The sequence below is a fragment of the Sesamum indicum genome, linkage group LG8, assembly GCF_000512975.1.
Source record: "Sesamum indicum cultivar Zhongzhi No. 13 linkage group LG8, S_indicum_v1.0, whole genome shotgun sequence".
NCBI lineage: Eukaryota > Viridiplantae > Streptophyta > Magnoliopsida > Lamiales > Pedaliaceae > Sesamum > Sesamum indicum.
In genome coordinates this window covers 10,008,679-10,031,611 of record NC_026152.1, presented here as the reverse complement: position 1 = coordinate 10,031,611, position 22,933 = coordinate 10,008,679, and the positions used below count along the sequence as shown (strand labels likewise).

The window sequence follows — 22,933 nt, the reverse complement described above, 5'->3', positions numbered from 1 at the left end:
AAAATAAAAGTACTCCATATAATATATATATAGAGGATTAAAGGCAATTTTCGTCCCTTAATTTCATGTCATTCTCGTTTTAATCCCCTAAGTTACTAAGATTCCATTTTGGTCCCATAAAATTGAAAAAATCTCAATTTTAGTAGAAATTTGATCGAAAAGTTGAGCCACTCGCCGGAAAAAGTCACTTGCCAGGCATGTGACTTTTTAAATTGGGGCTTGCATTGCGATTGACTGAAAATAAAAGGCTTAAAGGCAATTTTCATCCCCTAACTTCAAACCATTCTCATTTTAGGCTCCTAACTTCAAGCTATATCTTTACCATATCATCTTTTTCAACCAATCACAATGCAAGCCCCAATTTAAAAAGTTACATGCCTGGCATGTGACTTTTTCCGGCGAGTGACTCAACTTTCCGACCAAATTTGTACCAAAATTGAGATTTTTCAGTTTTATGGGACCAAAGAGAACCCTAGTAACTTAGGGGACTAAAACGAGAATGAACTGAAATTAGGAGACGAAAATTGCCTTTAAGCCTATATATGTATGTATGTAGATGTTATTTTTTTTTAATTTTTTTTTTGTTATCTATTTCTTGATGAGTTGTGGCGATTATAAAAGGAATATGAATGCATTCAATCTTGTCCATTAATCTTCCGAAAGCCCACACCCTTTTGCTCCATCCATCATCATCATCACTCTTCTCTCTTCATCTCAACCCTAATTTGAATACTATAATTCTACACACACAGCTCTCAACTCATCATCATCAAGCTCTATATCAAACAATGGTGATTTCCTTACCTATATATAATTTCTCCTATTTTCTTGCATTCATTCATTCCCACACACACTATACGTGTTTCATTGCATACATACATACATACATAGTATGTGGTAGTAGTGTTGTAACTATGTAGAGATGGATGGATGGATGAAATGAAATGGTGATGCAACCTATGAGTAGTACAGTAATAGTGATGTTAATTGCTTGCAGCTGATCATGCATGTTGTGGTTATATATGATGATGATGATGATGAACAGGATGATAAGGAGGAAGTGGAGAGTAGCAGCAGATCAAGATGGGATGGATATGTGGATTGGAGGGGGAAACCTGCTTTGAGGGGCACACATGGTGGCATCACCCCTGCCTTCTTTGTTTTGGGTAATTCTTTTCATTTACACACATCCACCTATTTCATCTTCATATCATATCATATCATATATATATATATATATGTTGTCTCCTTTCATACATCATCATCAACACACACACACACACAGTGAACGTGTAAAAGTGACATCTTCATTGGATTGGAGTTATTGTTGGAATTCTTGCATGAACTGATCAACCATTAACAACTTATAATTATATATATATATATATCAGTAATTAGTTTATAATTACATTTAATTTTACCGGTCGTTTGTGCGATTTGCATCCGACCCGATTTGAATTAAAATCTCTTATATTAATTTGCTCCAAGATATAATTATATTTTCTTTTCATCAATCAAATAATATTATGTCTAATAAACACTCACATTCAACAACAAGAACTAGTTGAAACGACATCGTTTTTGTGCTTGCAATGTTCTTGCAACACACATATATGTATATATATATATTGGTAATGAATATGTGGAACAGTTGTGGAGGTACTGGAGAACCTGGCATACTTGGCAAGTGCAAGCAACTTGGTGTTGTACCTCACGCATTACATGCATTTTTCTCCGTCGGAATCTGCCAACGCCGTCACCAATTTTATGGGGACGGCGTTTCTTCTCGCCCTCCTCGGTGGCTTCTTCTCCGATGCTTTTTTAACCACTTACCGCATCTACTTGATCAGTGCTGCTACTGAATTCCTAGTACGTACTTGCCCTTGATTCACTAATCTTTTATCTTTTATTTATTTATGACTAATTTTTTACGTGTCGTTGAAGAAAAAAAAATTAACATATATTTTTTTATTAAGACTATATTTTTTTGTTTTTTTGGGATAAATATGCTTTGTTACATATTTCCTAGTACGTCTGGATAAAGACTGATCATTATTACATTAATGATTAATATTATACTTTATTGTATAACACTTTGAGATGAAACTTTGGGTTTTTAATAGTTTGATTTTAGAAAATTGATTACAAAAATAATAATAATTTTGGAATAATTGATTTTAAAAAAAATTCAATTGCGACATTTGGACTCACAATATCATAATTGATTATGCAAAAACATAATTTAGTTATATAGTGAATGAATTAACAAGTTTTTTAATAAGCATAATGTATAATTAGGTAATATTATAATTTTTATCAGAATATACATAATTTAGACAGAATAATCTCATAAGTGATTATCGAATAATCAATGAAACAACACAAAACTTTGTGTTTTGCACTTGAAATGCAAATCTTGGCCGGCGCTTCAATCTCAGATCGGCCAAACAACAAAAAATTTACGTTTGCACTTGAAATACAAACATGGCCGACTTCTAGATCGCGGTGCTGAACAGCATACAACAGAATCAGAAAAGAATATAAAAAAATTATATTTTTGTACTTGAAATACAGATACGTACTGCAATTTAATAATTAGTGATGAAAATTACATAATGGAAAATGAAATTAAATAATTTGTAAATTATTAATTGTATGAAAGTATCTCTGTGTCAAACTTATGAATCTTATAGAGTTGATAGATTGATGAATTATTGAATTAGGACAAAAATAGTTGCGACAGCCACTACTACTATTACTAGGCTGCCCAGTTGGTGGATGGATGAGTTTGTTACAATCTTTATTTCTCTTGTCCTTTTCTGTCTTTTTATACGCAGGGAGAACGACGACGTTTCCATGGTGACATTTTAGTCAACTAGAATTTGTTACAACATTAATGCACACACACATAATAAATACTATGTTCACAACTCATCACATGGCCTCCCTTTGGACACACTATTCTTAATTATTTTGAGGTTTTTTTCTCTTTTCTTTTTACTTCTTGGGGGTGGGGGGTTAAGAAATGAGTAATGAACTATGAAATTTAAAAAATTAAAGATATTGGAGTACGAAACAGACATATCGAGGATGGAAAGTTGGAGGAGGACCACATTTCTTTATAGTTGTACGTATTTACTGAATTGATCATAAAAAAACATGTTGTCCAAGAGAAGATAGTTAAATTGAAGGGTAAAAGTGACTTTTGCCACACCCGAAATGCGTTCAGTAGTATAATTCGTCTTGCAAATCATTGTAAGAGGGACTTAGGGAGTCGATAACTTGAGACATGGTACGCGTTTGAAGAGTGCTTGAATTGCTTGTCCTTAATTTATTTTCAAGAATTACCAATATTCAAATAGGGTCTTTGTAGTATGGATAATATTCCGTTTTTCTAATGAGTAGGGGATGCGACATGGAATTTTGAATTTGTAAAATTTATTTTATCTTCTATTCTATTAAAAATGCACACGTTATTTGTATAATTTTTTTAATTAAAATATATGATATTATTTTTAAATATGTAACATGCGTATATTAAATTAAATAGAATAGGAAAATAAATTCTATAATAAAAAACTCAATCCGAAAATGTGATGGTTGTAGCATGGATTTGATGGGGTGTTCATGTGAGCCACGAAAATAGGGACAACCCATGGGAGCCACACCTACTAGAAGAAGTGTGATTTGGGTTAGACAAAATGTAAAACTAATTACAAGTAAAAATTATAGGGGTTAATTATTTATTTATTATTTAAAATGTATTAACAAATTAGCGTTCACGACTTGACACAAATTTTTTTTTAAAAAAATTCAGCAGTCGAGTCGTGGACGCTGTCAAGTTGTTGTTTCTGCTAGCAAAATTAAAATATTAACACCTTAGCTAAATGATCATGGCAAATATTTTCACCATGGCGAAAAATTAAATTTTTTACGTTGGTTTTATTTAACCGTGCATGATACATAATATTGATTTACTATAATTGTTTATAATGCTGAGATTAATTTATTTTTATTTATTTATTTATATTTCGTAGTGTTTAAACGTTTGTAAACTTCTCTATGTAGTATGAGGTCCTTTATTCTTAACGTTAATTTTTTTAAAGATGTGAAAAGTAATAGTGAAAAAATTAACCACATTTCGTTATTTACAAAATTTAGGGTTATGTGGAAAATGGATTAAACATCGGATTTAATTGAATTAAATTATCAAAGACAAAGGAAAGGAGTGTATTTTATTTTTTTTTTATTTTTTGAATCATCGACATGTTTAATTAATGTTTAATATTTGAATGTATTGAATAATATAATAAACAGGGTCTCGTAATACTAACGGTGCAAGCGCAATCGGCTTCCTTAAAACCACCAAAATGTGACAATGCTAGACCAGACATACCATGCCAGCAGGTTCATGGTGCAAAGGCTGCATTGCTCTTCTTAGGCCTCTATCTAGTGGCCCTTGGAGTGGGAGGCATCAAGGGTTCGTTGCCGGCCCATGGAGCCGAGCAGTTTGACGAGGATACACCTCAAGGACGAAAACAACGATCAACTTTCTTCAACTACTTCGTTTTTGCACTCTCGTGTGGTGCCCTTATTGCAGTGACCTTAGTTGTCTGGATTGAAGACAACATGGGATGGCAATGGGGGTTCGGAGTTTCCACGTTGATAATATTGCTGTCTGTCCCGATATTTCTAGGTGGTTCGACGTTTTATAGGAATAAGGTTCCACTTGGAAGTCCACTAACGACGATCTGCAAGGTACGTTGGGGTAGTCCGTTTCATCAGCCATTGCGCTGAAGTTCAATACTAGTTTTATTGTTGCTGAAGTACTCTGATCTGTTCGACAGGTTCTCATTGCGTCTGTACTGAACACTTTTACGCCGAGAAGTTCAAGCAATGCTATTGCAAGTATGGCGACAAGCCCTTCACCAAACCCATTGTCTGAGGAAATAGATGCAGAAGATAACATCAAAGTCTCAGAATCATGTGAGTCTCCATCAGACAGCCTCAATTTTCCCAATAGAGCAGTGGTAAGAAAACCGGGCTATGCCATGCTGAAATGCTCTGTACAACAAGTGGAAGAAGTCAAGACTGTCGTAAGAATCCTCCCCATCTTTGCTTGCACCATAGTCCTCAACTGCTGTCTTGCTCAGCTCTCCACCTTTTCGGTCCAACAAGCTGCCACCATGAACACGAAACTCGGATCCTTAAACGTCCCACCTGCCTCTCTTCCTGTTTTCCCAGTTGTCTTCATAATGATCCTTGCACCGTTATACGATCACGTGATCATCCCTTTTGCACGTCGAGTGACAAAATCCGAGATGGGCATTTCTCACCTCCAGCGCATTGGAATCGGCCTAGTTCTCTCCATTATAGCCATGGCTGTGGCTGCAGTGGTTGAAGTCAAGCGTAAGAGAGTAGCTACCAACTCGGGACTGCTCGACTCCACCAAGCCGTTGCCTGTTACGTTTCTTTGGATCGCGTTTCAGTACCTGTTTCTTGGCTCGGCTGATCTTTTCACCTTAGCAGGGCTGCTGGAGTTTTTCTTCACAGAAGCACCGTTCAGCATGAGATCATTGGCGACTTCTTTATCTTTTGCATCACTTGCAATGGGATATTACCTGAGTACGGTCATTGTATCAATAGTTAACGGTGTCACAGGCGGCTCCAGGCACAAGCCATGGCTCTCCGGCAGCAACCTGAATGACTACCACCTCGACAGATTCTACTGGCTATTGTGCTCGTTAAGTGGACTGAACTTCATGCAGTATCTTTTCTGGGCTACAAGGTACAAGTACAGATCAACACAAAACAAGTCCTAGGAAACAACAATTAGACAGCAGAAACATGGAATTCAAGCTGGCAAATGATGCCGAGATTTCATGTCCCTCAACGGGCCGAGAATCGAGCACCAGGGGAACTCTTTCCGGAGGAAAATATGTTCGAAGATTTGCTAGATCAGACAGCAAGAGGATGTAGATAAGATTTGATCTAAGTTCTTGATTTGTAAGATCGTGTCAAATCTCACTGATGTAATACTGATTTATCAAAATGATTTTAGTTCACTGTTCAAATGGAACTTGCTTGTAGTTTCTTTTCCCTTGAATTTCTCATTCTTTGCAGATCAAGAACCGTTGTCTCTAATAAAACCACGATTTGTGCACATTTCATAATCGCATTACTGATCATTCTCATTCAACATACCTTCACCATTTTCAACTTTTAATAAAGACAATATTAGTATTACACTGACACGACGTGATTTTCATTTTTAACATGAAAATGCTCGTGCAGATGATAATTTTTCAATATCTAGCACGTAAAGATCAAGAATCCTTTAAAAGAATTTGATGCTTCCCAGTAAAACCCACTTCATCCAAATCCAGACGAAATGATTCGGGACTCCCCGGTGCACCACAAACACCATATAACAGCCAGTGGATGCAGTATTTGGTGTTGGAGGTGCATGCAGAGTAACCTTATATGCAAATGTAGATTTGATGTTGTGCACCCACAATGTAAAACAGCAGAAGCCTCTGTTTCATGTCAGAACAACGTACGGTAAGCGGTGCAGTCATTGATACTGTATACTTACACTCAGGCTAGTCCAAACCCCAAGCTGAAATATAATGGAGAACTACTCTGATCTCATGCATTTCCAGCATAATCTTCTTTGTTCTTTCTTCATGATTAATGATGTTGTCTTGTAGGTTTAAGATATATATATATATATATACTCCAGTGGAGTCTTAAGATATACATATACGCAAACGCAGGTGTGTGTGTGTGTGTGGAGGACTTTGCCTACAACAGGAAGTGCAAGAAGCTTTCAAATTGAGTGAAATCACAGAAATTTCATTATTATCATCAGAATGAAGATTTAGATGTCTTGAAGCACAAACAACAAGATCCAGCAGTAATGCAACCTAACTATGGGAATCTCCTTTACATCTACTGCAGGAGGGATCGCGCAACCAAAACGGACTACACAGCATAATACACATGGCAAGGTGAACAAATAATGTTTACCGACTAGGAGGTACTGGCACCCATCGACAAGCTTCTCACGGCAACTTTGACAGCGCCAACAACACTAAGTTGCTGCATCTCAGGACTCAAACTGTTTGTCTCATGATTCTTACAATGATCATCTATCTGTATTCCGACAAAGAATGCCACCTGCATGTGTTTTCCAAGCAAATCGAGACACAATGAAACAAGGTTCTTAAAATAGGCAGAATTTAGTATTTAGCAATAAAAAGCAAATGGAAGTCTCATTCGTTTTTCAACGTAGCTTAGCATAAGAGCTTACTAATGTACGACCAAACTATCCAAAATTAACAAGATGATATTCAATACTGGAAGCTAATTTCTAAAACAAGGTAACTTTTAAGTCTAAATAATAATTAAAAAAGAATGATTGAAATAGAGATGAATTTTATTCGACACCTCAACAATAAAATACACAATCCAGAAAGAGAAAAAAACAATTCATGCTCTTGGTATCATCTCATTATTTGTCTAGTTATGTCGAATGTGTAGTTCACCAACAGAGTGCAAGATTGATAGCCGATGTGTGATACGGAGTTGAATGGTGTAGGAAGTATGCATTATAAATCCTTCATTTCTTCATCTACATGTTGAAATATTGAAAGTACAACTGAACTTCAAGATTGTATTCATAGCCTGTTCAGATCCTAAGTAAGAAAAACCAATTAGAATACTAGCATGTGAATCATGTCTGAGCTCCCCTTTGTTCCAGTCATTTCTTTGAGCATTCAATAATGTATAGGTCAAAATCAATCTCCACCATTATATGACGAAGGACAACTATGCCCAGCTACTTGCTTTTCAGGGAAAATACGCTTTATTAGGATTGCACATGAATGTCTTGTCCAACAGAAACATCATGAGAATTATTAAAATGATTTGCAAAAAGGGAATCTTTAGTGCAAATGAAAGAAATCAGCTGATAAAGAGAAAGACACAACAATTGAAAAATGATGATGAGTAAAAGCTTTACAAAAGGAAAAGCTTTATGTGCAAACAAAATTACCTTTCCTGAAGCGTTCCGCACTGGGGAGATGTGAAGAAAATTCCAAAATGAAGTCCTATCTTTTCTGGAAGCAGCAAGCAAGATGTAAGGTAAGAAGAGAAGAATTTTAAAAGAAACAATCTCTAACAAGTAGTGTCAGACATCAACCTGTAATTTAGGATACGTACTGTACAAGCTTGCTGGTATTGAATACATTCCTTCATCTGCAAATATAGAGTAGAAGTTATACTTTCTACTTTGTCTTCAATTTTTTTTTTTTTTATGTTTTTCCTTTGGGAGGAGAGGTGGGGATAGGACATAAGCTTTCTGAAACAGTAACCAATTTACTCACGAGTTTGAGAAGAGCCAGTATCTTAGAGACAGTCCAGCTTTTGTAGTGAAGTCAAAAACATTAAAAAGATAAAGAATATAAATTATGAAAGATTGCAACCTCACCTGAAATTGAGCTGTCGGATCTGTATCAGTCCCACTCAAAAATCGGCAATTTCTCCCCAGTACTTCATGCCTAGAATAGCCTATCCAAAAGGAAGCAAAAGGTTAACATTCGAAAATATGAGTTCAGATTTTCAGCATAAAAAGAATTCAGACTTCCCATGCTAGAACACTTTTCATTTGAATGGATAAAAAGTTAGAGCCTTGCAGATCAGTTGGTATTTTTAATTACCTGTCAGTTTAAGGAATCCCTCGCTTGCATAAACTATAGGCATGTCAGGTAAGAGTGCGTCAGTTCTGTGGCATAGCATGTTACCAAGAAAAGTAGTAGTAATATGAGCAGATGCCATTAACCAAAACAACATTTAACTGAAATAGGATCCGAATACGAACAAACTCACAATACAAAGCTTTGTTTGATTCTACCAAGACATATATTTAAGGAGGCACCAAGCTGTCTGTTCCCAGATAAGCAATATCTTTTTCTGCATACCAATTTGCCTGTCAGCTCACTGTAGTGTGTAAGCACGGACAAAATGTTACTAATTGCAGTGCTGGCTTTTGTCTTCTCCAGCTCACTTGCTTCGCAAGGCTCATTAATATCAAATTCTGCAATATTTTAAATTGGTAAATTTTAGAGTGTTTCCAGAATGACTCGTTGTAGAGGGCATGTAGGTGGTGAATAGGCTTCAACGATACAATCAAATGAATGTTAGATCATAGAGGATAACATAAATCCATGAAAAATAATGTCGTATAATTGATCGGTTAATAAACTATCGCTAACTGAAAGAGATGAAGACAAAAGTCAAGATTCAAATGAAAAGCAAGGCCTCTATTTAATTACTATTTTGCATAAAGTTATGGCATTCAATGACAACAATATTCCATGTTCCTGAACGGAAACAACAGTTAGGAACTACAGCAATCAGTTCAGCATCAACCATCAAGATTCTAACTAAAACTAAAACACTAGAGCTACAAAGCATTACCTAACCAATCTAAGTACCCGAGGTTTTACTAACTTAACAAAATTGATACTCATACCATATCTTCTTTCCAGGCAAAAAGAAGGTAGTTAAAAACAAACCTCTATCATCATTACTTGATACTGATTCCAGACACGACGCATGTCCTAATTCCAAAATTGAATCCGAGCAAACTTCACTCCTACAACACCTGAACAGAATCTCCCGAGCTCCGTTTCCAGCTTCGCGCAAACTCATCTCACTCCTCACAATCCCATTTCCGGAGAGCCTCAGCTTCCTCAAAATAGGCACTTGAACTCCCACAAAGTTAATCACCCTACCATCCTCCTTACTGAAAACAGGACACATTTGAAACAACATCCAAAATGGTGTCCCATCTTTCCTATAATTCAACAAACTGATCTCTATAGCCTTCTCCTCCCTAATCGCCTCGCGAATTTCCATAACCGATCTTCTATCAGTTTCAGGCCCCTGAAATATCCTTCCGTTCCTCCCAATCACTTCATCTTTGGAATAACCCACCATTTTCAAGAACCCTTTTGAAGCAAAGACAATAGGGTGCCCACAAATACAAGGATCAGTTATGGTAAAACAATCAGGCAATTCATCTAGAGCTTCCCTCACCAAATCTGAGTATCTCAAATCAAACGACTTTTCAATGAATCCCAGTTGTGGTTCCATATCAAATTCAGCAATTTCCCCTCAAAGTTTGAATCTTTATGAGCAACAAGTAATCCCAAGCCCATGTGTCACTTTCAGCTTCTCAAAACCTCAATTAACTCAAGATTTTACAGTTCCAACCCATAAAACCACAAAAGCCACACAGCAACACAGATACCAGGAAAAGATTTTGACTTTATCAAAGAAAGCTCATAGATTTTTCAGAAACTTGTGGATGAAAAAAGACAGAATAACAGGAGACTGCTCTATTAAATATTGGTAAGCAATGATTGAGTGCTTTTGCCATACAAGAACAGTACTTTGTGTAGTAACTGCAGTTACAGCTCTCCTAGTGTGAGACTGCAGAATTGAGGAGAAAAACAAGAATAGGGACACAAGTTGATCTTTGTAATAGCAAAAAATATCTGAATTGAACTACTGATTTGAATGAACAAAAAGGGTCGAGACATGCCCATCAATCGCTTTGGAACAACTCTTGAATGCTTAATCCGTGTAAAGAGACAGAGAGAGAGAGAGAGAGAAACAGAGGAGAGTTGGAGTGTTGAGCTCCGCAACTATGGAGAATCACAAAATGGGCCAGATTTTTAGCTCGAATAATCTAACTTAAACAAATAATCACACCAATAATGTGTGTATCAAGAATGAGGAGACTATTGTTCTTTTTTTTTCGACCTTTCATTTTCAGAAATGGAATATAATATCATACACTACCTTCTTCCCCTTTTTTTCTTTCTTCTCTATTCTTGATTAAAAGAAAATTGCGTTTTGATAAAAAACTTTATTTAGGGATAAATAGTGAAAAAAATGCAAACAATCCCATGTGATATTGCAAATTAACAAATTACCTCCTTATAAAATATATATATAGCTAATGTTTTATATTTTAAAAATTACAGCAATTTTTCCTTTTATATTTTTAAAATGAAGCAATTTACCTTCCTATTTTATTTTAAAATATATAAGGGATAAATTGTTATTATTATTTCATAGGGGTAATTTGTTCATTTGCAATATTATAAAAAAATAAATTGTATTAAATCCTTAGATAAAATATAAAATGTAATAAATTAATATTTTTTACTAGTATTTATTCGATTCAATAAAATATGGAATAAAATCAGACTATACTATCACTTCCTCGACTGAATTAAAGCTTATAAGATATGAAAACATCTTAAAAGTTTTTAATTAATAAAATGACTAAAATAAATATTATACCATTATAATCAAATAATTTATTATTTCTTGACATATTTTATTTTAAAAAATTTTAAAAATACTTTTATAAATAGTACACATTAGTTTAATTTTAAATAAATATTTAATAGATAGTTGCTTTACAATAACAAAAAAGAAATGACGAAATTATTACCTAAATTTTTTAATTAAAAATAATATATATATATGTACATTCATGCTAGTCAAATATTAATATAGATACATAATTGATATTTTTTTGTTATTATGTTTTAACATCGGAACTAGATCATTTTTATACTCTGGTATCTAAATATTTTTTTTTGTGTCAACTTACCATCTTAACATTACGAAATTTTGCACTTTGCTATTTATAATTATTTTTCAATCAAGTTTGTTGTTTTTTCATCACTTGCAGTACACATGTGATATTTTTCACATATGCACATCATGTGTTTTTTTTCAGTAGAAAAAAAAAAAGACGATCATATGTGACAAAGTGTAAAATTCACAAAATTGAGATGGTAAATTGACACAAAAAATAGTTTCGATGACGAAGTGTAAAATGTGTATAGTTTGGATGATGAAATGTAATTTACCTTATAATTTATATTGTCTTGAATTTATATTTTTCAGAAAATATAATATTAATATGAATTTTATTTTTATTTAACTAATAATAATTTATTATTTAATAATAAATTATTTTCTCTTTTTCAAATATTAAAAAAATTAAATAGCAAAAAAAATCTTTAAATCCTAGAGAGAGAGGAGAGTGTGTGCGCACGCGTGTGTGTGTGAGAGAGATAAAAAGTAAGTGTATGAATTGGAATATTTTTGTGTTATAATATATTAATTTCATATAACTTATAAGATTGTATAAAAAAAATTAACTTTCTTTAAGAGTTTATAAGATCCAAAACATCTTATTTTAAAATTTTATAATTTTTTAAAAAAATTAGTTAAATAAATATTTAAAACTTATAAGCTTAAAATTATCATATAAGATATTTTGAGCAGTTCATAAGTTCAGACAGATACTCTCTTAGACTAAGATATGTCAGAGCTGATATAAATAGCTACGGCATTTTATTTAATTTCCTCTTGCTTATATCATATTTGGGTAAAATTATTATACCAACTTTCTGTGTATTCACTGCATATCACACACATAAACAATGATTAAAACTAGTGATTCAACCCTATTCGATATGTGTATAATTTTTCCGTTTTTTTGTATAGCGTATTACGTGGGTCTTACGATTTTATCTTGAAAAGACGTCTAGCTACGAGAGGAGGCATTAAGGTTTTTTTAAACTGCTCAAACTCCTGGCCTCGTTTTCAAAACGGACAGCAAATAATGTAGCTTGAGATACGATCAGTGCCCTGTTGCTTGAGGTATTGTTCATTCTGACTTTGTACAAGCATCACAAACTTTTTATGAAAAGTCGGGTGACTAGAGAGAGGAAGTTTAAGAACGTATAAGCCACTTAAACTTCTCGTTTCCAATCAATATAGGGTACTTATCTATATCAAATATACTTAAAGGTATTTTATTTAATGCATATACATGTCGTCAACCAATGATAATTATTATAGATTACCTCACCCTACTTAATATATAGTATAGATATTTTTCTATACTAAATATATTGAAAAAATTAGTATAAATAGCAATTTTTTTTAAAAAATACTTTATATAAATATTTTTAATAAATAGGTCGCACAAACAAACATTATTTTCGAAGTCGAATTTCAAATATCTTAATTATTTATTTCCACCAATAACAAGAAGCCACCTTGCAAGTAAATGAAACAAATTAATAAAAAAAAAATATTCTGTCAACCACATATATTAGATATTAATAAGAAAAGGCAAAAATCATAGTTCATAAATTTTGGGGTGGGGGGTTTTCTGGTGAAGGTTTATTTGCAGGTGGGACTGTATTTTTCCAGTCTTTGTACCGTCAAAAAATTGGTACGATAATAGGGTTTTTTTTTTAATAAAAATATAGAGATGAATAAAATAAAATAAATATAATTTTTAAATATAATACAGAGAAAATATAAAAGAGAAAAAAATAATATTTTGAGATAAAATAATTATTTTTTTAAAAAATAAAATATTAAAAACCCAAAATAAACGAGATAAAAAATTCTTTTTATTAAAAATTATGTGCAATAATACTTTTTAATCCATTTTTATTTTGTATTCTTATATAAACACGTCATGTATATAAGATATACGCTTTATAGATATAAAAATAATATAAATTTTAATATGCGATCATATATATATATATATTTATTTATTTATTGGAAATAATATGAGATGAAATATTAATTTTATAATAATGGATTTGGGGGGTTATGCTTCCAACAATGACCGAAGTTGTTTGGTTTGTAGCTAAATTGGGTCATAGTATATGAACGAGAAATTTTAATTCTAATTGAATTTAGTTAAGTTTGAATTGATTATATAATAAGTTACAATAAATTTATTATATAATTAATATATTATTAAAAATAATTAATATTATTTAAAAATAATCAATCATATAATGGATGTATATATAATTAATTTGATTCTATCTGACCTAATTTGGTTGGATTTAAGCTGATTTAGGAAAAAAAAAAAAGGGAAAGTCAAAAGTAAAATATTAATACATAAACCTTTCTTACTACAAAAGTAGCACAAGCAAACATCAAGTGTAGGCTAAGACTTATCCATCCACGTAATCCATGCTTTGTGTAGTCCACACTTTTTTTTTTTTTTCTTTTCCCCAATTTATTAATTGGATTAGGTTTTCTATTTTAGACTTTTTTTTTAATACAAAATTGTATTTGGAGAGAATGATTTGAATTTGTGGGAATAATTTAGAAAAAAAATTCAAATGAATGTTATATGTAGGTTATATTTGAATTGATGAATATAATCACGAATTTCAAATCTTGAGAACAAATTATTTGAATAACTCTAAATTCAAACTCAAATTATTCAACTTTAAATTTGAATTATGTTTTGTTGAATATTGATTGATTTTTTTTTTTTTTATATGGAGTCATTCGAAAGTTATTTTTCAAATTCTTTATCCAAAATATAAAATTTGATCAATTCAAATATAGCCCGAAATTTGATCAATCCAAAAATGGAGGTAAGTGAATCATCAAGCGAAACATTTGAACGTATTCCTGTTTTTTAAAGAAAATACATATTCTAGAAATACAGTATCACAAAAGTCGACTATTGTGTTGATCTCAATACCTGGAATTTTTTATTTAATAACCAGAAATCTTAAGACATAACTTGTCTCCACATAGCCCAAGAACATAACATCGACAATTTTAGGACCCAATTTCTTTCGTTTGTGTTATGAGACTAGCACTTTTGCTAGGCACCCCCACAGTTGAAAGTATTTGAGGCTTGGTTTCCTACTTTCCACAATTCAAAAGGAGTACTTATATTGTGTTTCAGATGGATTCTATTCAAAATATGGCAAGCCGTATTCAAAATCTCTCCTCACAAACACTTTGGTAACTTGGAGGTTAGTATGAGACTGTTAATCATATCTTTGAATGTTCTATTCTTTCGTTCAGCCATTCTATTAAACGAATGTAAAAAACGGAGGAGTCTCTTCATGAACAATGTCGAAAGTTTGACAATAGTCGTTGAACTTACTCGACTCACACTCTCTTCCTCTATCAGACCTTAGTCTTTTAATTTTCTTACCAGTTTGGGTTTCTACTTTATTTTAAATAAAATAAATTTATCTAAGGCTGCATCAATATTTTTCATGAGAAAAACATAATAGTATCTACTACAATCATCTATAAAGGTGATAAAATATCGTTTGTGGTCCCTGGTCAAAACTCCATTAAACTCACAAATATCTGTGTGAACTAAATCAAGTATTTTTGAATCCCTTTCAATTGACTGATAGGGTTTCCTAACTTGTTTAGCTTCTACACAAATTTAGCATTTGTGATTTCGTTCAATATTTTGACTAGGAATTAAGTTCAAATTTATGATTTGTTTGATTGAATTGAGATTTAAATGGACTAATCTACTATGCCACAAAGTAGAAGATTCCACATTCAATATAATAGAATTAGAAACATCAATTTTATTATTTTCAACTCGAACTTTGGACAAGCCGTCGTCTAAATAACCTTTACCAACAAAAATACCAAATTGTTGAATTACAACTTTATTAAATTTAAAGACTAATTCATATCCCTTCTTAACTATTACAGAACCACTAATGATATTTCTTCTAACAATGAGTATATGATGAACTCTTTTTAATGACAGAACGCGCCCTGAAGGAAACTTCAAGTTCACGCTTCTTATCCCAGGTACTTCAGTTGTACTAGAGTTCCCCATGCTTACTGTTCTTCCACTGATGGCCTTATAAGACACAAAGAGAGATTTGTCAGCACAAACATACACATTCGCTCTAGTGTTAATCAACCAATCATATAGTTCGTAAATAGTGAGGAGTTTAGGTTGTACAGATACATACCCGCCAGTTGCTCCTAAGGTGTTAGCACCGCTAAAACCTCCCACAACCATGTTGACAGCTGCATGCCAAGTCTTGGCCTTTTTATTATGACAAAGCTTGGCCCAGTGTCCAATCTGCCCACAGTTCCAGCATGATTTGTTTGATTTTGGTTTCTTATATTTGGAGGCTTTGCCTTTATTGATGACTTTTGAGTTCGAGTTAATCTTATTCACTTTCTATTTCCCCACTATAAGATTGGCTCTAGGTTGATGTTCAACAGGCATCTTGTGGGTTTGATTTCTATGTTGTTCCTCAATGCTGGTAGCAATCATAAGATCATTAAGAGACAATCTCCTTTTCTGATACTTGAGTGTCAAGCCAAAACTTTCCCAAGATTTGGGAAATTTGTCCCCTATGGATATGACCAGAAACTTCTTGAGAAGCTTCATCTCAGCATCAGCCAGAGCACGCTCAAGATTGATAATCACATGAGTCTGTTCAGCTATAGACCAGGTCCTCAACCATTTGTTACCGCATGAACTTGAAAAATAGAATACTCTTTGAGACTTTGCTCTTCAGTATTATATTTTCGGTCCAACTCATCCCATAGAGATTTAGCAGTGTAAGAATCGGAACAATAAACATCGAAGAGCGTATTTGACAAGGCTGACAAAATCGCTCCTATGCCTATTTGATCCTTTTCTGTTCACTGCGCTATCTCAACAGTTCTGGGATCGGTATCTGTAGGTTCAGGTTTGATCACCTGAATAACTGACAAGAGTCCTTTCATCATGAACCAAATTTTCATTCGTTGTTGCCCGCGTTTAAAGAAAAACTGGCCCGAAAACTTGTTCGGTAAACCAGTCAAGTCGACCTTGGGTGTGATCGGAATTGCCACAGAAATTGGTTCGGCCATCTTTAGTATTTTAGGAAACTAAAAGCAGCGTTTCAAATAACGAGTTTGAAAATAGCATTTTTCAAAACAGTTCCAACAACAAAATCCGATTTTTCAAAACCTGTATATTTTCTTCAAGATTGTTGAAAAATTTCAGCTTCAAGTAATTGAAACAATGTTTTGAAATATTATAATTAAATCTAGAAATCAAAAGCAATTAAAGCCATGTTGGAGCAAATAATATTAAACAATTACAAACGCTATTTACGACAAGAAAATTAAATTCAAAAACTTACAACGAGAATTATCGTAATAATTATCAGTCCAATTGAAGTCGCTAATTTAACCGAATCGTAAAATTACTACTTGCTTTGAAGAAAATACACGTCTCGTATCAGTAGTGCATCGGGTTCAACGTAATTTCTCCCAGGATAAGACGGTTACAGTTTTTTCAGTTTTAGCACTACACCGAAAAACACCTTGATTAAACATTCAGAAGCTCGTAATCAAAATTTTATAGCTCACATCTTAAAAGAGAGATTATAGAAGCCGATAGAGAAAAGGAAAGAAATCTCAAATGAGAGTTTGATGTTAGTTGTTGTGTGCTTCAAGTGAGAAATATAAAGGCATGCCAAAATGCAGCCATAAAAGATAGAATTAAGAGAATATACTTGCAATTAATCCCCCCACAAGAAACCGATCAAAAATTGAATCAGCATTGCAAAAGAAAATTGCTGTTACATTCACATTCAAATTGCAAATGAAAACTGAAGAGAGTTGAAAGAAAATGGATTCTAAACTGCTGTACAATCTATGGGTTTCCAACAGAAGGGTGGCAGGAAATTTGTCACTATGTCCAGCTTAAGTGCTGCAGTTGCTGTTGTTGGAGCAAGCCGTAACAAAAACCATGATTCAGAGGGAGAAGAAGAAGCAACCTTGAATCCTTAAAAGACTTTGAATTTGAAGATTGCAGTCATCAAATTATTTCTCCAAGTTACTATTACTTTTTACCTGTTTTTTTGAATTTTTTTGGTTAAATTGTTGAGTGTAGGCTTGCATATACATAAACAATGGATTGCAGGCAGAAACAGTATCTTAGCATATACAGGTTTTTTGTCATTGTGACTAGGCCAAACAATTGATGACCATATATTTAATTGCTATCATTATATTTTGTCACTGTCTTAATCTCAATCTCAATATGTTAAAAAGTGATAATTTCTCTTAATATATATTAATTGATCAAGTAAATATGGAGAAGAAATAAGAAAGAAATGAGGACTTTAGGGAATAAAGAACAAGTACGTGAATAACAAACTTCTTTTTTCCATAGCCAAGGAGAAATTGTCTTAATTGAGCGGGACAAATATGCAATCAAATTGTCCTCATTTTGCAAAATTTAATCGAACGTGGGACTATTTTTAAAATTTCATAGAGTGTGGGATATTTTTAAAATCATCATATCTTATGGGATCAGGTGTGAGATTTTGCCCAACAAATTATAATAACTATCGATTCAACTATTATATTAATATGATTGTAAATAAATTATAATTACTTATATAAAATGGGACAAACACTCATATAAAATGAGATAAATACTGACACTTTTGGTAGGAATCGAACTCATGATCTCAAATATTTTCATGGGAATAACTCAATCACTAGGTTAAAATATTATTTATAAATTGAAACTGTAAAACAAAAATACTAATTTTGATTTATTTTCAAGAAAAACTGATACAGGGTTAAAAATAACCCCTTGCAATCAGGCCCTTGGAAAGTATTGTGTCAGAGAAACCTTTCAGTACAGACTGAGACTGCAGTAGCCATTCCTTCCCTTTTGCATTTCAAATGCATGCAATCACACAGCAACACGCGTATCAATGTCCGTATCTCTCTCAGTTTTAGCAACCGAGAGAGAGAGGGTTTGAAGAAGAAGGAATGTCTTAGCCTGTTTGAAAGTTTCAAGAAAATATCCATAGCAATGGCGCCAGGGAGAAGGGGAAGAAGAAAGAGAGGAGGAGGAGTAGAAGCAGCTGCTGCTGAAGAAACTCATCAAGATTCTTGCCGTCTCTCTCATAGCTCCACCAACCCAAAAACTTCCCATGATCATCAGGTAAGAAAAATAGCAACAATCCTTGCTACAGCAAAAACATGCTGTGAATGTCTGAATTTCCAATTTTTTTCACTATTTGAATAGGAATTTGTAGCAGCTTCTCCAGCATCTCCCAGATACCCAACGAGACGCTCCAGAGCATTTCTTGCTGAATGTGCTACTCTGAGGCATCCTGTTCGAAGTGTCTATATTCCGAGCAGTCAGTCTCATAGCGTGACCCAGGCAACAAGAATTCTGAATGAAACAAATGATGGCACAAGCGATGGAGTTGATTCAATTACTTCACAACAGCCTCCTCGACATTCAGTATGTGAAACCTAATGCACTGGCTTATGATATATTTATTTTGATTTGTGCATCTCTATGTTGTTCTTGTTTGATCTGTGCTTCCCTCCCAAGGTTTGGATTCTGTCTTGTCTAGCTCTGATAATGATGCAATAGTTGACTTGCCATGGCGACAAAATGCTCTCTCTTGATGTCAATCGTGCAAAATTCATATGATGCTAGGCAACATTGTCTCAGTTTCAGTACATGCAGGTCGTCTCTGATTCAGCTGTCATTTCAAGTCCAGATGAAGGCACGTTGCGGTATCGGTATGAGATTGGCGATTTGAAGTTGATAAGCAAGGATAATGCTGCACCGAATGTTGACAAGTTTGTTTCACCTGGATCTACTGATCAGTCTGCTCCTGTTAGTAAGCATTGGCTGTACCTTGATAATCTCAATACCAATTTGATTTCACAATGTCAAGGACCTCAAGACGTTCTTGACGTGCATCGGCCTGTAAGCGAAAGTTGCAGAGTGCCCCATGGTGAGGAAAGACCAGAAAGAGCACCACTGACTATGTTCCTAGAAAAAGCCAGAGCTTCTCATAGCATTAACCTCACTGAGTTTGCAAGAAGGCTCCAAGAGGACTTAGATGATGATCCTGAGGAAGTTGAGTCTGCTATTGATCCTGCCTTTGACTGCATATACGGGCACAGGGTAAAGATAGAGATTGCTCCATTGCTTAGAGTTATCTTCGAAAAATATGGTGATATTACTAGTGAAAGTGATGTTGGATCTGACACCATTCTTGCATTCTTCCTTGAACGTCTATGTGCTATTTATAGAAGACTAGAGCAGACTTCATTCTTAGATATCACAAATATAGAGCTCAATGACATGCTTGACCAAGTTCGTCTTTTTGAGCGTGAGAAACTGAATGTTGGGTGGCTTCGTGAGAAGCTAGAATATATTTCTCAAACCAAGATCGGTTTCCAAGAATACTTGAGGTTTAAGGAAGACGAGGCAAAACATGATGCATCCATTGGGAGCCTGGAGAAGGAGTTGGTTGTTTATCAGAGAGAACTTTCTGATCTGCAGCAGAAGATTTCTTTGGTGGAACAGAAGATCTCTGCAGCAGAAGAGGATTTGGTAGCAAAAAGGGCCAAGGCTGATCAGACCAGAAAAGTGGCTTCTGATGTCAAGGCTAGAGTAAACACTCTCTGGAAGCAAACTTTGGTGCACGGCCTGCTCTAGTCTGCTGCCCGATACCATCTATTGCCAACACATGTGTATCTCAGAAAAAATATCAAAATAACAATCTGCCCCACTAGTTTGAATATACTACATTGTTTCTCCAGGAACATCGGATGATCATCTTGTTGGATGCTGCAACCCAGAGTGACGTGAAGACCAACAACAACAGGAAGATGTATGCTACAGTCCATGGAACTAGATGAAGTATAAACATGGAGAATCTGAACAGCTTTGGTTGCATTATTTCTGTTTGGCCATATATCAGAAACTAGACACGGATCCACGTAAAACTAAGTTAGAAATGCTGTACCTTAGAAAAGGTATTGGATGTCCGTATACTAACCGGAACTTCCTTTCTTGTACTTCTTTGGTGATCTTTAATTTCTCTTTAAATGATTTCAACTACTGCCCAGCTAAATTAATCCTTTATTTCTCTTTAAATAATTTCAACTACTGCTAAATTAAGTTTTCTCTAATGACTGATGAGGGGGTCTCATTAGCATAAATGCTTCTAATGTAGTAACATTCACATTCTTCTGAAGCAGAGAAGGTTAAGAAAAATAACCGAATACAACACAGATACTGGGACAACCTTAGTATTGTTTGTGTGCATCCTATGTATTAGTTGTCCTGCAGTTCTCGCCTTGAACCTGTCAATGGAGAAATGTTTCCATCTCAACCAATGGACTTTGCGAATTGCTCAAAGAAAAGGTTGTCGTTTGCAGCATAGTTCTTCACTAGCTGCAGTGATACTTGATTCTTGATCACCAGAATTTTGTAAGAATTCAAGAGGCCCTTGAAGCGGAACCAGTTCTTGAAGTAGCTGTTCTCGGACGCTGCAGGGGCGGCAAAGTCCAAGAGAAAGAGATTCTGGTCACCACCAGATCTCGGGCACCTGGGGCGCCACCAAGCTGCATAGGATTAATCCAAGGTGAAGTCATGTTGTAAATTCCTTATAGAGGCTTTGCCTGTAGCTGACACATCTTGAACTTGCAATGGTGTGGCTTCCTGAAGGCCAGATTGTAATCCAAAATCATGCATTTGAGTTGAAGTTGAGGTCTTTTAAGTTTCATCCATTTGCATGAATTGGCCTTCAGAACTACAGCAGTTGAAGAAGTATTTCATGCATCTTCAAATTATAGTAAACAAATGTTGAATCAAAATGGAAATTCAGATGAAGAATTGCTTTGTTTTGGAGTTTTTGTATGTTAGAATGTTTATCCGAGATGACTATCCCTATGTTTGGATTTGTGTTTTAGTGCATCTTTTAGGCCCATCTCTGAGATGACCAAAACCAAATCCATGTTTGGTTTAGTATTTTCTACACCTTGACTAGGTGTATATGTATTTTGCTTCGTTTTGAGCCAAGCAAAATATTTTGCAGCAGCTTTTTTTTTTTTTTAAGTATTTTTCTTCTTTTGTTCTCTTTCTTCTTCTCTTTTTTCTTCTTTTTCTTCTTTCCTCTCTCTTTTTTTTAAAAAAAAAAATTATTTATAGTATATGTTATATATTATTTAATATATAATATATGTCAAATCTAATCAATAATTACTACTAAAAAATAATTTTTAACTTATGAAACCATTGATATTAAAGATATTTACTATTAACGCTACATAGTAAAAATATTTGAAACTTTTCTACTTAACGAAAATACTGTAACAGTTTGGTATATTGAGGGCAATATATTAATACTATATAATTAATTCGTATTTTTTATTACTTCAATTATCTATTAAAATTTATCAGTTCGAATATAAAAGTCTAATGAATGTATTTTCAACATGTTAGTATATGCATTTAACTCTTAATTGCAATTTTTTTCAACTTAGACTATTTAAATCTTTTGTACTCAAATTTTTTCCTATTTCATGAGAAATTTGAAAATTGAGGACAATATACCAATAATACATACTTAATTCTAAAATTTTTATTTAAATTTTATATATTATGTTTTTTCATTCCAAAGATAAAGTCTAACAAAATCATTTTGGAGACAATACTACAATGTATTTAATCATGCATTAAATTTATAATTATTATTTAAAATGTAAAAAAAAAAATTCCTCAACAAAAAAAATTCTTAACATAAATGAGAGTTTGAAGTAGGTTGCAAGTTTTAAGACTCCACAATAAATAAAGAATCCACAAATTCAAATGAAACATTAATTATTAATATGGATTTTATTAATAAAAAATAAAAATAAAAATAAAAACATCGTCAACGTGATTGTGGTTCAACTCTAATTGCAATGCAGTCATCAAATTTTTTATTTTAGAAATAAAAGCACCCATATGAAATATATATATATATACTTTAATTTCAAATATTATACGTTTACAAAATAAAAATGGAAAAACGATTTTCCCTCACAAACTACAATTGATAATACCTTTGCTCTATCAAACAAGAAACTAACTGTCACGCCCCAAAGATTATAATGTATAATTGGGGGATTAATTGGTAAATTTTTATGAAACTTAGTGATTAGTAAATAAATTATGGGTCATAATTGGAATATAATAAAATTTGAACGAATT

At 33.5% G+C, this 22,933-nt stretch overlaps 3 protein-coding genes across 5 annotated transcripts; 2 read left to right on the top strand and 1 right to left on the bottom strand.

Annotated features, from left to right (window-relative positions):
* On the top strand, positions 589-6,524 carry LOC105168147 (protein NRT1/ PTR FAMILY 4.6). Of its 2 annotated transcripts, none has more exons than XM_011088096.2 (5): positions 589-791; positions 998-1,166; positions 1,652-1,869; positions 4,318-4,758; positions 4,848-6,524. In XM_011088096.2, the coding sequence occupies exons 1-5, from the start codon at positions 630-632 to the stop codon at positions 5,820-5,822; spliced, it is 1,965 nt and encodes a 654-aa protein (XP_011086398.2). In that variant the 5' UTR covers positions 589-629; the 3' UTR covers positions 5,823-6,524. The 2 variants fall into 2 exon arrangements, with proteins under 2 accessions (XP_011086398.2, XP_011086399.2); XM_011088097.2 differs by having other exon boundaries at positions 590-791; positions 1,046-1,166.
* LOC105168146 (protein TWIN LOV 1) lies at positions 6,835-10,798 on the bottom strand. Of its 2 annotated transcripts, none has more exons than XM_011088094.2 (7): positions 9,579-10,795; positions 8,890-9,097; positions 8,721-8,785; positions 8,492-8,571; positions 8,204-8,259; positions 8,057-8,120; positions 6,835-7,179 (listed from the first exon to the last, which is right to left on the bottom strand). In XM_011088094.2, the coding sequence occupies exons 1-7, from the start codon at positions 10,156-10,158 to the stop codon at positions 7,033-7,035; spliced, it is 1,200 nt and encodes a 399-aa protein (XP_011086396.1). In that variant the 5' UTR covers positions 10,159-10,795; the 3' UTR covers positions 6,835-7,032. The 2 variants fall into 2 exon arrangements, 1 of the variants encoding a protein (XP_011086396.1); XR_002287604.1 differs by having other exon boundaries at positions 7,095-7,179; positions 8,224-8,259; positions 9,579-10,798.
* Positions 18,581-20,800, top strand: LOC105168637. The gene is made up of 2 exons (XM_011088770.2): positions 18,581-18,871; positions 18,956-20,800. The coding sequence occupies exon 2, from the start codon at positions 19,403-19,405 to the stop codon at positions 20,390-20,392; it is 990 nt and encodes a 329-aa protein (XP_011087072.1). The 5' UTR covers positions 18,581-18,871; positions 18,956-19,402; the 3' UTR covers positions 20,393-20,800.

What these genes read in the sequence shown, in the direction of transcription:
- LOC105168147 (XM_011088096.2), top strand. Translation starts at nt 630, where the DNA reads ATGCATTCAATCTTGTCCATTAATCTTCCGAAAGCCCACACCCTTTTG. An exon ending in CCCTGCCTTCTTTGTTTTGG is followed by an intron (nt 1,167 to 1,651) that starts GTAATTCTTTTC and finishes TATGTGGAACAG; the next exon opens with TTGTGGAGGTACTGGAGAAC. An exon ending in GTGCTGCTACTGAATTCCTA is followed by an intron (nt 1,870 to 4,317) that starts GTACGTACTTGC and finishes TATAATAAACAG; the next exon opens with GGTCTCGTAATACTAACGGT.
- LOC105168146 (XM_011088094.2), bottom strand. Translation starts at nt 10,158, where the DNA reads ATGGAACCACAACTGGGATTCATTGAAAAGTCGTTTGATTTGAGATAC. An exon ending in GGGATTCCTTAAACTGACAG is followed by an intron (nt 8,572 to 8,720) that starts GTAATTAAAAAT and finishes CCTTTTGGATAG; the next exon opens with GCTATTCTAGGCATGAAGTA. An exon ending in TGCGGAACGCTTCAGGAAAG is followed by an intron (nt 7,180 to 8,056) that starts GTAATTTTGTTT and finishes AAACACATGCAG; the next exon opens with GTGGCATTCTTTGTCGGAAT.
- LOC105168637 (XM_011088770.2), top strand. Translation starts at nt 19,403, where the DNA reads ATGCAGGTCGTCTCTGATTCAGCTGTCATTTCAAGTCCAGATGAAGGC.